The following is a 15,255-nucleotide window of genomic DNA, read 5'->3' as shown; positions in this document are numbered from 1 at the left end:
CGGGCTCACATGCGAAATCGGACAACTTTTGGTATTAAATCAGATGTTGGGGGATACAACATAACCACTCTTACATTTGAGTGCGTAATATTCCTACACGCCCTGAGTACAACTAAGACGCAACAGACGCGTGACCATCGGGTATTATGCAGCTGACAGAAATACTATAAATATCGTGTCTTACGTGTCTGGTGGTCCGCCAGGAGAAGGTGGTCCATAGTCGGGCGTAGGCTGCCTTGGAGGCGGTCCGCGAGCAGGTGGCCCTACTGGTGGGCCAGGACGAGACGGCACGAAAGGAGGACCAGAAGGAGGCTGGTAAGCAGGTCCCGGTGGCGGTGAAGGACGGGGAGCTGGAGGTGGTGGCCTCGGAGTGGGTGGAGGGGGAGGTGGCCGGTACGTAGTTGGTGGCGGTGGTGGTGTTGGTGGTGGCTGGTACACTGGTGGTAGTGGTCTTGGCGCAGGAGGAGGTGGAAGTGGCCTGTACGTAGGGGGTTGTGCCGGCGGTGCGGGTGGTGGCTGGTACACAGGAGGTGGCCTTTGAGTGGGCGGGGGTGGTGGAGGTCTTGTAATTGGAGGTGGTGGGCGTGGCCTTGGAGACACAGGTGGAGGAGGAGTGTAGGATGGGGGTGGTCTTGTTGGTGGACGTGATGGTGGGCGTGCAAGAGGTGGCGGTGGTGGATATGACGGAGGTGGTCTTGCTCCCAGAGGCCCTGGTGGAGCGGGAAGAGGCTGTGGCACGCCCTGAACCGGGATGACCGATGGCACATAAACTGTTGAAGGTATATAAACTGCTGGTGGCTGGTATATTCCTGGGCCAGGTTGCGGCCCTGGTGCCGGTCTAGGCCCTGTAGTAGGCCGTGGTCGAGGCAACGGAGCTGGGCTTGGTTGGGGCTGCTCGGGCAGATAAGCAGGTGGAGGTCTTCGCGGCCCTCCTGGCCTAGGGGCAGGGGGTCTAGGGGCCGGAGGTGGGAACGCAGGAGGGGGTCTTCTTGAGGGGGGAGGAGGAGGGGGTCTCGCCACCGGGGGCGGTGGCCTGTAAGGTGGTCTCTCTGGTGGAGGCGGCCTGGGCGCAGGTGGTGGTAAAGGTGGCCTCTGAATAGGAGGTGGAGGCGGTGGACGTGGCCTTGGTGGAGGTGGAGCAGGTCTGGAAGGCACTGGTGGGGGTGGTTGGTATGATGGCGGAGGTCTTCTAGGAGGCGGAGGAGGTGGCGGCCGAGCAACTGGTGGAGGTGGGGGTGGTCTCGCCACTGGAGGGGGTGGCTGGTATGGTGGTGGTGGTGGCCTCGAAACAGGTGGGGGTGGTGGTGGTGGGTACGTAGGTGGGGGTCTTGGAGGTGGTGGAGGTGGGATAGGTCTTTGAGGTGGCGTAGGTGGAGGATATGGTACAGGGGGTGGTGGCTGATATGCAGGAGGTGGACGTGCCGGCGGCCGGGGCCTTGGTGCCGGAGGAGGAGGTGGTGGTCTTGAAACTGGAGGTGGGGGCCTTGGGCGAGGAGGAGGTAGAGGCGGTCTTGCCACTGGGGGTGGAGGCTGGTACGCCGGCGGGGGTCGAGCTGGTGGTGGAGGCCTAGGGGTTGGTGGAGGTGGTGGTGGTAGTTGGTAAACAGGGGGTGGTGGAGGGGGCCTAGGGGGTGGTGGTGGTGGTCTAGGAGCTGGAGATGGTGGAGGTGCTTGGTACACAGGGGGTGATGGCGGGGACGGATAGACAGGTGGTGGCGGTGGCCTAGCAACTGGTGGTAGTGGTCTTGGTAGAGGGGGAGGTGGCCTTGCCACTGGAGGGGGTGGTTGATAGGCCGGCGGTGGCCTAGCTGGTGGTGGTGGCCTTGGAGCAGGTGGAGGTGGTGGCGGCCGGTATACTGGAGGGGGTGGCGGTTGCGGCCTTGGAGCTGGTGGAGGAGGTGGAGGCTGATACACAGGAGGTGGTGGAGGAGGCTCGTACACAGGTGGAGGGGGTGGCGGAGGTCTTGGAGCCACAGTAGCGGGAGGCTGGTATTGAGGTGGTGGCCTTCTTGGTGGAGGGGGTGGAGGTCGCCGCCTGTAACAGAAAAGAATGCATAACAAAATTTATCTCCTAGCCTTGATCGACACCTCACAACGTTACGTGGGTCCGCACCTTATTTGAACAATCTGCATTGTCTTTTCCGCAGCTCATTACATGCAGGAGCTGTGTCGATTGGGAAAGTAAGAGTTCGAACGAGTAAAAGTGTCCGGTGAATCAACAAATTTAAACTACACGAGTTCAAGATCAGCATAAACATCGGCAACTCTTTCCGGCATTGAAGTGCCATAAAAGCACCTACTCCATAAATTCGCGTTAACAGGAACAGTAGTAAAACTGCTCAGCCTGGCCATAAAGTTGAAGAAACAAATCCTGATTACGGCTGACGCCATCCACATCATTAAATATCACTTGTGACAAAGCAATTCAAAACCAAAGTACGCACCGGTCCCAGTGCTTCTTGCTCCCCAGAATAATACGTGATAATTCTTACAAATCTGTTTCTTTGGTTATTTGGAGGACCGAAAGGCCCAATAATGTTGCTGAATGTCGCTAACGCCGACTTTACAAATACGTGCCGCTTGTTCAAGCAGTGCATAATCCTTCGTCGTAGATAAACTTGGAGTTATTGGAGTTGTAGAAAAAGATGGCGCCAGAGTCAATAGATAGGGCTCTTAGTTTACCAGCGTTATGGGCTACTAGGGTAACTGAAATGTGCTGTGAGGTATTTCGCTGTCTCGAATGCGCAGCTTGCGCCCAAGATGGTGTGCTAAAAGCACTCTGAATCCGAAATTACCCTAATCCCACGTAACAGTAAGCTTTACAATAGTTATTACGGTTATCTAAATTTCGCTTCTTGCTCTATGAATTACATTGCCTGGAAAGCACAAGACCGGGTACATAGGGTTACGTGTCACCTAGGGGTCTTACGGTTTGAAAAACACATACGGAGGTGGCATTGTTGCTCTAGCAGGAGGTGGAAATACTGGATGCGGCCTTCTTAACGGAGGAAGCCTGCAAAATCAAACGGTGGTAGGGCGTAGGGAGGCATAACAGTTCCTTTTTCAGCCGCGGTCACCTAGTGGCAATGCACCGAGAAGGTGGACAAATAAGGGGTATGCTTCATAGGTTCCATCAAAGAAGAGGTCTCGAACGGAAATTAAGTGCTTTGGGAACTTCAGTGAAAAAACTCTGTGGTGACTCCTTACTGTTCCCGTACCTTAAAAATACCTTTTCGAAGTTAAGCATCTGTGCTGTCAGAGAATGTCTAAGTTTTTCAAACTCCTAGACGTACGCCTTCCTTAACCGTGACATGTAAAAATTCGTCATGTGCAGTTTTTTTTTCTTTAGGCCGCGCTGGTTCAGAAACAGCACGGGTTCAACGAACACTCTACGAATTGCAGGACACTTACGTTATAGTTCTAAATAAACTTATTCGCCGCATGCCAAACAAGCATTAATTACACAAAAGGTACATTGGTGCTAATATAGTTTGAATATGTCCAAGTTGAATGAAGTGCATGTGCTCGCATGTCTGCCACTAAAGTTTGGGGCCCTGAACGTCCACATAGTCGGGGGGCTTTGTTTGAATATTCAGTGTTGCTATTGCCTCACAATACCAAAACAGGTGTCAAATACGTGCCAAGTCGTCGTGGGGTACTTACGGTGGTCCCTCTGGAGGTGTGGGTGCTGGATAAGATGGAGGGGGGGGATACGACGGGGGTGGTTGCGCCACTGGAGGTGGTGCTGGTGGTGGCCTGAAAACAATGAGAAGACACTGAGTGATCAACGTTGAAATATGGTGAAAACAAACTAGAAGCCTGGGTGTGACAAAAGGCCCTGGTACGGGAGCAGAAGTAAGTGCACTGAGGTAAAAGGCACTGCCTTTCTGATCTATACGCACAAGCCCACTTGTTAATGTCGTAAAACGGCGTTCCGTTGATGTTTTGCCTCCCCGCTTCTGCCTTGACGGAATCGGTTAAGTGACAATACCGCGCCCGGGAGCTTGCGGCGATAAGCTACATTTTCGTGTACACCCGCACGTGTAAATTTCAGAGAAAAATGTTGCAAGAGCCGCACACTCGTCAAAAAACTGCTGTTGATAAATCACCCTTGCGACCGCTCGAGCCTGCAGGACAGAAGCTGTTGGAAGTCAATGGGAGAGCTCTTCGCCCTGCAGTGGGGCTGCTGGTGCTGTTTATGATGATGAATTGCGGCCGATGGTAGGAGGAATGTAGCATTACGGCACTTCTTTCGGGATCACATACTGGGGGCTGAAATAGCCATTTTGTAATATTTTCTTGAAGCTTTTCATTACTCGACGTGTGGCGTTATCATCCTGGTTGTTTACTAGGAAGGTGTTTTTCGAATGCTTTTGTGCGGGATATTTCTGCCTGTTTTGTGATATTTTTTATTCGCTCGCGGAATTTCTCGTTCACTGCCTTTGTGGGGCGTTCCTTTTTAACTCGAGCCAGACAGAAATGGGGTGTTTATTTTCAGCACCAGGCAGCAAATAGTTTCACTGAAAGGAGAGTTGCATTTTTGTGGTTTCAGTGATTTATCATTTCATTGTGTTATCGGTGCGCTAAGATATTTTCGGCAGCTATACAAGCGGGTGTTTTTCCGCAACGTGCAACTTCGGGCTCCTTCAACTGTATACAGCACTTTAGTGTTCGCAAAACGTACGGTCGCCTGGCAGGGGGGGTGGGGGGTCGAAGAGGGGGTTCTTCAAAGGGTGGGTACTCCGGAGGCAGGTACGCAGGGGGAGGTCGCTGTGGTCGCGAAGGGGGCCTGTAGGAGTGCGAAAAAAGCATTCGAAAATTAATGGGGGTTTTCACAGGCTATAAACTCCACCTGCTCTATTGAATCCTTATCGCTAAACTAATCGCCCTAAATTTCGTGTGCGTGCCCCGTAGCTACGTTGCGTGCTTGTATCAACATTTACATCATCACAAAATTGAATTATCGGTTCTGCGGAGCCTATAGTCTTTCGTAGCCGCAAGTAGCCAGCTTGACCAAGCAAAAGCTGTCTTATATTAGCCGAATGTTTCACGTGATAGTTCTCGATATACAGCACATTTTCTGCAGTAAGCCGGATATAACCAGCATCGGTGGCTGATTAGCTAGGACATTGTGCAGAGCATAAAGTGGTTGATATCATTCATTTTTGGCGGTATTTTTCTTTTTCTAATAAAGGTTATCGGAACCTACCTGGTCACGTGGGAGAAACCTGCAGGTGTTTTAAGTTATATCTACCCTGCCCGTTCAAGCGAAGGCGTAACTTCAAAAGTAAAGACGAAGAGAGAAAGGGGACTTTGTTGATGCCCGAGATGGGTTTTGAAGGGCACACGTCATGTAATTTATTTGCTGAATGTGTTTTGCTGCGCGAGATTAGAAGAATTCATGCCATGGGGTAACTTCGGGTGCTGGCACACTGAGAGGCACCCTGAAACACTTTTTCAACTCTTTTCCAATAGCTAAATGCTTTGAGAACGCAGTCACAAGCGCATTCAGTACGTAGGACAAAGGGTCACTGAAAACCTCAAGCAAAAACTGCTAATACTCGCTCAAATGATTTTTCTCTATTTCTTAGTCTGGCGATTGTATCGGCGCTTGAGTTACGTCACTCCGGCTACATCGCCGAGATTGGGCGACTTTTTTTCAGCTGCAGGAATCAATGCGCAAAAATGCCATTTCAAAACACCGCAACAAAAGCAAGGCAGAAACTGGAAGGCGTGTCAGCAGCGACGAGCAAATCACGCGCCGCCGCTCTGTGCTGGCAATAACTACAGCCTTCGCTCTGCCTCCAGGCACGTAGAAAAAAGTAAGAGCCTTTCTGGGCGGATTTGCAGCGTCTCTTGGACTGCTTACTGTCAAAGTTGCCTCTCCGCCACTTTTCCAACAAAATTTGGGGAAAAGTACAGCAAGCCGTACCGAGATAAAAAATCGCAGTCAGCTATGGGCCGCTGGTAAGGGAAATGAACTCCGGCAGCGTAAATTAATCAGAAAAAAATGTGCTCATTTACCCGCAGAACGTTCAACCGGTGTCGTGTACACTACCATTCAGCATTGTTCGGCGGGCTTCTATTCCTAATTTAAGCACCATTTCCGGCATTTGCTGTTAAATTGGGTGACTATATTGGGTTAACGACCTGTATAATCAACTCTAATAAGTGAAGCACTCATTTGTTACAGCTGTCAGAGTCTACATCGTATGTATGTAAGTAATGGTGCCAGTTAGCCGTCCACGGCGGGAACGTTATATTTGGTACATTTGAATAATAATATAAGTAATAATAATGTAATGACAAAATACTGTCAAACCCAAGCGCATAGACTGGACGGTTAAACATACTGGTTGCATGGTAAGCAGCTTCAAGGGAGTAAGTGGATAGATACAGCCCATGCATTCTTACGCCCTCTTTCAGATTTTTCATAGGTCGTAGAATATATATAGGGAATAAATTTCTTTTGCACGAACAGGAATACGCCTGCTCTCCACACCATCCCTAATTACACACCTCGCGTTTTCCTTCAAAACTTCTCCATTTCCAATTCAGGCTGAATAAGTGGAAGCTAATAGCGATAAACGTGGGATATAGAAGTTGGGACCATCCTCCTCCAATCTTGTTAACTGAGCGTAATATGAGCCCTGGAATCTAAATGAGGTATATTTTGTACCTACACTACCCCTGAATAACCCCTTTTTTAATTAGGGAAGCTGGGAACGGTATTACACAGTCGGCGCTCTTTTACGAGCCTCTTAGTACACTTGGATATTTTTTTCGTGAGCCATAGTGACTTATCGAATGCATTCCACTTCCTCGTGTGTAGAAGCATGGCGTTTTAGTCACTGAACCACCGTGCCACGCCTAGGCACGCAAGTTTGAAGTGGAGGACTTGTTTTGGTGACATGGGTAAATTCAAACCGGTTGTTATTGAAACTATACATAGATCTTCGTTTGGGATAAAGCCGTCGACTTACCATTCTTTTAGCCCAACGAGTTCAAGCTCACCTACAGGATAGCCTACCCAGAAAGGGTACCATGGTTGGCATTTTTAGCGGGTTACTTGAACTCCTGCTCACCAGCATTCCCTGTATATCTTTGGTTGCGTTTCTACGCCTGCCATTATTTCCTGCTTTTACCATAATATTTACAAAACATCTTAAATAAACCCATCCTCGTTGAAATTGTAATATGGGTATATACGACACAATGAATGTTACGTCACGCCTAAAATTACCCTGAAGGCTTAGTAAGCGGAATGGCAAAAGGCTCACGATGGCCGTCGTGATGGAGGTGGAGGAATGGGCCTTGGAGGAGGCGGTGGAGGTGGCCTAGCCAAGGGAGGGGGAGGCCTGGATACTGAAGGTCCAGTAGGTCTCTGAGGTGGAGGTGGTATGGGCCTGAGATCTGGAGGTGGAGGGGGTGGGTAGGAAGGAGGCAAGCCCGAGACGGGTGGCCTGGGAACTGGAGGGGGTGGAGGGAAGGGCCGCTGCACTGGGGGTGGAGGTCTTGCTATTGGTGGGGGTGGACGGGCCGGAGGCGGGAATGCCGGTGGTGGCTCGTACGCGGGTGGGGGTCTCCGCGGAGGTGGCGGTCTCGCAGACGGGGGGGGAGGTATAGGCCGCAGGGGAGGTGGTGGTGGTGGCCTGGCCACCGGTGGTGGAGGACGTGGGGCTGGCTGCGGTTGAGTTGGTGGTCTCGCCACTGGTGGAGGAAGCGGGGGCCTCACAGGTGGCCCTGGTGGAGGAGACGGGGGTGGGACTGGAGGCCTAAAGACTGGAGGTTGCAGTGCTGGTGGTGGCCCTCCCGGTGGGGGAACGTACGCAGGAGGTGGCCTTGAAATGGTGGGCGGTACTGGTACTGGGCGGACGGGCGGAGGCCTAGCCGCCGGCGGCGCCGGTAGTCCTGGCACGAATGAAGGAGGTGGCCTAGGAACTGGTGGGCGTTGCGGTGGTGGTCTTGCAACTGGCGGGGGGCTTTGAGGTGGTGCTGGTCTTAGACCTCCTGGTGGAAACGGCACTCCTGGTGGGGGTACATACGCAGGGGGAGGCCTCCTTGGTGGTGGTGGCTTAGTAGGTGGGGGCCTTGCAGGAGGTGGGGCTGGTGGCCTGAACTCTGGTAGAGGAGATGGTGGTCTCGGAGCTGGCGTTGGTGATGGTGGTCTCGCAGCCGGTGGAGGTAGTGGCGGCCTGAAAACCGGTGGGCCTGGTGGAGGCCTTCCGACCGGCGGAGGAACTGGAGGTCTTCCTATTGGAGGCTGTGTAGGTTGATAAGATGGAGGAGGCCTGACTGGGGGTGGAGATGGAACTGGAGCCAAAGGTGGGGGAGGCCTTGACACAGGAGGAGGAGACGGCCTGAAAGGAGGTGGTGGTGGGCGCGACACATCTGGTCTCGTCGGAGGTCTACCTTGGAATGGCGGTTGCACAGGTGGCCTTCCAATGGGCGGAGCTGGGGGGAATGGCTCTTCACTCGGAGGTACGTATGCTGGTGGGGGCCTTCTAGGAGGAGGTCTGACTACAGGTGGTGGGGTTGGTGGTCGTGGGGAAGGAGGAGGTGGCGGTCTTGATACAGGTGGGGGTGGTGGTTGACGTGGGAATGAAGGTGGAGGAGGAGGCCTTGCAAATGGCGGAAGAGGACCGACAGGAGGCCTAGAGACTGGAGGAGCAGGAGGTGGCCTGGGTACTGCAGGAGGAGGTCTAGCCACCGGTGGTGGTGAAGGTGGCCTCGGTACAGGACGTGGGGAGGATGGGGGGGGAGGCCTTGCCACGGGAGGAGGTGGGGGCCTAGGTACAGAGGGCAGAGGTGGTTGAGGTCGCTGCACGGGTGGTGGGGATGGTGGTGGCCGGAAAGCTGGTGGCCTGGGGAAGAGGAATTCTTGCAGTACATGTTCGACATAGAAATTTAAGTAGTGTCGAGGGTGGCGATTAATCCAAATCGTTGCTTTAAATGCTCGGAAGTCTCCAAATCAGCTAACATGAACAAAGGTACTCTCAGCCAATGAGGTAAAAAATAGCAATCATTCTCTGAGGCAGGCTAAACCAATTGCAGTGGGAATAGTTTGTAATAAAAACTGTATCACAGGCGTAATTAAAGGGGCACTCACGGTTGTTCGAAAGGTGGTGGTGGAGTGTACGTTGGCAGGGGCCTTCGAGTACTGAAATATGAAGAAACGGTCGTCATTACAAATGAGCTTTTATGTAATCAGTCGGAACTCATTGGAATGTAACAGTTTTAAATTCTATTTTTTATTGAGACTTTTTGCCGTGTATGGTGCTCTGAAAATATAATCTGTTTTGCTTTGCCGACAAGCGGTCGTCCTGTCCGAGGCTCCTTTTTTCGCTCCAGCATAACGCCCTACAAAGTAATCAAGTATTCCATTTCAAAAGCTGAAAGCATTCAGAATGTAATGTCTCTTTTCCAGGAAGCGATCTCAAACCTATTATTTTGAATTCATCATGATACACTGGTAAATAGCGTTTATGCCTCATAAAGCAGTTCTTCTTTGTTAAGGATTAAGCACAAAGGTTCTGATGTGGAATTTCTAAGCTTCATATCAATAAATTTTTGAAATACGCCTTCTATATGGCCACAAAAAGCCATAAACACTATATCTAGCTGAAGGAAAATTTCCTACAATCACATTCATCACATAGCTTGCGACTTTTTTACTTCGGCAGCCGCCTAGTTAACCTCGTCATGGATGAGTACATTTGTGGGTATACAGTAAAAGCTCATTAATTCGGACACCAGGGGGACGCCAGCGCAGTTCGCATGAATGAAAGTTAGAACTAACGAATGTGATGCCCAAAGCCGTACAATGCGATTGCGAAGCAGCTGAGCTTGTAAGCAAAGAAATGATGCCGTCTTTTGGCAAGCCGCAAGAAACGCCTCACGAAACACCCGCTATAGTGGTTCTAGACTGTTCGAGTTAACTTCTGCCCCAGCTTCACCCTCCTTTCCGGACGGCTTTTCTGCTCTGAGCTGCTGGAGCGGTGCGCGTCGTCCCAATTATCCGTGGCGTTCGAATTAGCGGGCTTCTCAATACATCGGCTCATCTGAACTGGAGACTTGCCCTGACCAAATTGTGCAGTTCCAATTGTCTGTAAATTCGAATTTTTTAAGTTCGAATTAACGGGCTTTCACTGCATTGTTTGGAAAAAGGTTACGAATAATACAGTTTCTGACAGACTTTTCCATGACTTTTCCACGAAAGATGACTGCGTCCTGCGACGGGCAATAATGAAGCAGGTCAATGGCTGATCAGCCAACCATTATTGGGGCACTTCGTGAGTCAACCTACGGTGGCGGCTGCCGGGGAGGAGGTGAAGGGGGTGGAGGAGGAGGTGGCCGGGCCAGCGGCGGGGGTGGCCTTCTCGGTGGGGGCGCCGGAACACTGCCGAGCAAAAAAGCCAGCGATTGTGTGTTTTCGCCAATCGCAGTGCATCACTGGTTGAACAGTCCTTCGAGCTCGGATTGCGTCGCTATTATCTGGACATCAGCATGTTAAATTACCCGCGACACGCCGCGTTAGTTTGATGCTGCTTTCTTTGGGCGACGATTATCACGAAGAAACACTGTTACGGCCGCCAGGCATAAACTGGCTTCCGCATACTGACTCCAATGTAGGGAAAACGCCTCAACCTGTCCTTTCCGTCTTCCTGGCACAATACGTTACTAACCCCTTCTGTTATTCCCTTTCCAGTTTTCGTATTTATTTTTTATTTTTTCACCGTAAATTTCTAACCTTTTCTGGCCCAAATATTTTCCTAAATTATTTATATAATCACATTTATTCATCTTTGCTTCTAGGCGTGCAGTTTTGCATATAATTTGGTAGTACACCTCTTGTCAGTTCCATCCTGCTGTGATTGCCACTATGTATGCATTCCTTCCCTTGATCCCAAAAGCTACCAGCACGGCGTCAATTTTTTGAACACAATTCTGTAATAAATTTCTTTGTGCTATCCAGGTGTACAATTGGCAGTATTCGACTGAAACTGAAACCATAAGTTCCTTTGTGCCAGTTCAATCTGATTCGCGAGTGACTAAGAAACTTATTGGTTAGCGTCAGATAAGTAAAGTGAATACTCTACGATGCCATCGTCTTGTGCCATCGTCTTGTGTTTTTGATGCTTTCGTAACATTTCCCTACAAGGGCTGCAAACAATTTTACGTTATCCATTCGCAAGATACCGCCTACAGCATCACATCTGAATCATGGTTCACCGAGCTATCTTAGCGAAACGCCGCTTTTAACGGCGCCTGTAACCTGAAATCTGAGCTCCCAATGGTCATAGCATCCTGAGGGAGCATCAGTTGCCAAAGGAGGAAAGATCTGCTCAAATGATTTCGTATCGTGTGTACCTCGAGCCTGCTCAGTAAGTTAGTCGGTGGAAACTGACTAACCGGTTTTTGCGAAAGCACAGCAACAGCTTCGGTATGTGTGCCTGTGATTAAAATTTTATGATTACGCTCCACATCTAAACATACGCTGACCTCAACCCCTCTAGCCTGAAGGCCTGCGTCGCGAAGGAAGTGTTTGATAAAATTGCCAGTATTGTCGGCATTCATTTTCGCAAGAGGAGTGCACTAATTCATGCGCTAATGTATGCAATAATACATCTATCTGCTAATATTTAGGGACGCAGTATCAGCTAGATAGTTGACCTTTTTAGGCGGTTTTGAGCTAGCCTCATCTGTTTACCTGGTTTACTGTTGGCCGATTTTTACGTGCCCGCTATTGAACCTTTTGAGCGGCAGAGATTACTAACGCTTTACGTACGGTGGTCTGGCCGTGGGAGGAGGTGGTGGCCTAAATGGAGGAGGACCACGGGGTCTGGGGTTCAGGGCGTCCCACGGGAAGGGCGTGGACATGGGGAAGAGGAAAAAGTGGACACATGAGGAACCCTCCTTCTCCCCGGCCTCACGGGTCAAAACGATCTGGCGTTAAGATACTTTTTCGGCTATGAACGGCCACTGATCCACGCCTGCTTCTCCTAGTGACGCGCGAAAGGCGCGCGCAGCACGAGGAGCGTGAAACGACAAGGTACGAAGCGTCTTCCTTTCCTCAAGCACTCTAATTCCGAACGTCAGCTAAGTTTAAATGCAGCACGAACTTTGCAGAACTCATTTGTGTTACACCAACAGCGTATTTCTTTCCTCGCATCTAACGAAGAAAAAACAATTATTTCAAATAAAAAATTCGTTTCCATGCTATAATAGCTTCCTGCGTTACTGCTGATTCATGGCATTTAAAGCCGTACTGGAAAGTCAATCCATTGGGCTCATACCCTTGTAACGAAGACCCAGTTAGCCTAAAAACACGCTCCTTCCCGGGCTCCATTTACGTAGAATGCGAACTTTCTTTAGGCCACTGAAGAACACGGGCTGCAATGCGCCACCCGTGGTAAAGCAACTGCCTCGTGTTTGCAGGGACATCTTCCTTGCCCTTTCAAGCTCCTCGTCAACAAGCACAAACAGCGGCATTTCAGGGCGAGGCAGAACATACGGAAGCTTTTTCTTAGGCTTCGGGGTCGGTCGATAGCCCCGTCTTGTAGATGGACGTGGATAGCTGTTAAACACAGGGGAAAAAGAAGGTGACAGCACGTAGGGTTAGAGGCAATGCCGCGTTCAGCACGTGTCCAAATTACATCATTCACACTTTGCTGAAAAAATGCCATGCTTCGCGACTTTGTCCCATTCTAAGTTATGGTTTTCAGCACCCGGGACCCTCAAAACACTACTACACTCATGAATGTAGGATTCCAAGCGTACTCATGGCTTTCCATCGGCAAGAGAGGTTAAAACCTAGTGTTGTACACTCCATTCATGGGAGCATTTTGTTAAAAGTATTATATCAACATCTCATTTACTGTGTAAGTTGCACATATTCAGGCATGTTCAGTGCACTCTAAAGGAGCAAAAGCTAATAAGGACTAACTAAAAATTCTGCACATCTGAGCACGGCCGATCGTCATCTAGCAAAACAACACCCCCAGCATGAAAGCCCTGCCAAGCCAAGCGTTCGCTCTATAGGCACCGTCTACCTGAGCTCATTGGTGAGGGAGCGTTACATAATTATTGCCATGCAAGCGCCCAAGGTTAATTAAGCATTATAGTTATTTCGATTCACCGGTCGTCATAGTAATGCTCATTCGTGCATTTCCTGCTGACTTCTTGACATATTAGCAATACCTGGGGCCGAGTTCCCTAAAATGACGGGGCGTTGCTTTGAAGCGACGGGGTAGCGCCTTACACATGCATGTGTTCTGGGGTAGGGGCCGTCGCTTTGGGGAAGCTGTGCACTCAGTGTGAGCCGCAGAAAAGCACTGTGGCAAGGGCGGCAAGCGACACCCACTGGCCCCCATTGTTTCACTTGTCGCTTCGCGCCCTTGCCACAGGGTTTTTCTGCGGCTCACACTGAGTGCACAGCATCCCCAAAGCGACGGCCCCAACCCCAGAACACATGCATGTGCATGGCGCTACCCCGTCGCTTCAAAGCGACGCCCCGTCATTTTAGGGAACTGGGCCCTGCTCTCCCCGTTACAACTGCTATTCATCTTTAGCAACACGAAATCAATAGTTTCCGGCTTTTTCGGCACCCACGCTTCAGATCTGTGAACACAGCTGTTTCCGTACGTTCTGGTGCTCGTTCTTGTTTTTATGTTTTTTTTGGGGGGGAGGGGGGGTGGCGAGAGAGAAAAACATGGCATGATTACAGTGATAAAGTACCCGTCTCGATCAAATAAACTAGACGCTGCTGATTTATAGAGCCGCTATCGCTTCAGGAAGACCCCGACGTTTATTTGTATGTTGCCTGCGCTACTTAACTTGAATGTTCATTCGCTTGCATGGAAATGCCGGCATTCAAATAAGCTGTCGGAAGTGACATGGCTGGCATTCTAGTTCCGCTGGGGTAATTTCGGTGACTATTTTCGTGCAAATACAGTACACAGGTTTGCAACTCGAAATGGCATCGTAAAATTTGCAGCAACGTTGTCATGCATGCACATACGCACAAATTCCGGCAACACTTCCACTAATTCCGTACCTGGGGAGCCAAGGAGTCTAAGCTTACTCAGCTCCCTTCGGCAGAAACCAGACTGTTGCCTTTTAGTGAAAGCGGCACTGCCGTTGCGCACTAGGAGCCTCTACCACGCCGATGGACCACCGCAGTAGGTCAGTGACACCTCACAAAACACAAAACTGGAAAAACACAACAAGGAGGGCAACTACTAAAGAAAGCGTCATGCGCGTACCGAGCCTTGTCCCAAAGCAGGCCTCTTGTCTATAAAGCGTCCCAGGCTGTCCAAGCGTCCGCATTTCAGCCCCGAACTAACTTTGTGGCCCTCCTCCTCTGTGCGCGATATTCAAAAACAACGGACGAAAGAATGTGGCTGTGTCGTCTGCGTTGCAGTCATGAACGAATCTTTCCGGCTTACGGTCCATTCTAGCTTTACAACAAATTACATGTTATTAACCGCGTGAACCTGTGATGAACATAGATGAAAATACCAACTGCATGAGAAAATAATCATCGGCAAAAGCATTCCATGTCGTATTGCAGCTTGCTCACATCTTTCATTCTGCGTTGATGTCCGTGACGCGGGCAAAATAAATAAATGCAATACTGAGCTTTTCTTTTGCAAGTGATGCCCACTGCCCGTGTTCCAATGGACGTCAGTATGCGACTTGCTTCCCCTATCGCACACGTTTAATGGCCAGACCAGGAAAGAAAGCTGACGCACGAGGATGTTCACCAAGGCTCCCGCATTTCCTAGTATTCGTAGCGGTACTCGTCGCACCCTTATTGGAGGGACTGCCATGGAGGGCATTTATTACAGAACTTCAGACACCACTATTAGTTATTGCCGCAAATTTATAGTGTTAGTAATTTAGCACTTCGTTTATTTGGGGGAGGGAAGCAGGTGAAACTCCGGGAGGTGTGAAAGAAGCCACATATGAAAGCAGTAAGACATATAATGGATGCACTAGTTAATGCATGCCCATCGCGGTGGTTCACTGAAAAGGACGTTGGGGTAACCGACGTCAGCAACACAGAGACGAGCACGTACGGTGGGCCGATAGAGGTCGGAGGGGGTGACGGCCCGGTCGGAGGTACCGGAAGCGGTCGTGGTCTTCGGGGAGAAAAATGGCAAGCGTTATGTGAGTTTTTTATAATCTCCAACTGGATTGGCAACATAACCATTTCATCGTCTACCATTACAGATTGTTTCGTCACAAAGAGCG

General features: G+C 50.3%; 1 protein-coding gene across 1 annotated transcript; it reads right to left on the bottom strand.

The window, feature by feature from the left end:
• Positions 1-112: 112 nt before the first annotated feature.
• On the bottom strand, positions 113-838 carry LOC144143722 (uncharacterized; the record flags this gene model as incomplete). The annotated part of the gene is made up of 1 exon (XM_077675473.1): positions 113-838. A coding segment is annotated over one exon (726 nt), but the record flags the coding sequence as incomplete, so codon positions are not given.
• Positions 839-15,255: the final 14,417 nt, after the last annotated feature.

Source organism: Haemaphysalis longicornis, unplaced genomic scaffold (genome assembly GCF_048455015.1).
Source record: "Haemaphysalis longicornis isolate Haplotype H1 unplaced genomic scaffold, Haemaphysalis longicornis Haplotype H1 scaffold_1, whole genome shotgun sequence".
Classification (NCBI taxonomy): domain Eukaryota; kingdom Metazoa; phylum Arthropoda; class Arachnida; order Ixodida; family Ixodidae; genus Haemaphysalis; species Haemaphysalis longicornis.
The sequence above is the reverse complement of the archived record's forward strand: the minus strand, read 5'-3'. Positions and strand labels throughout refer to the sequence as shown.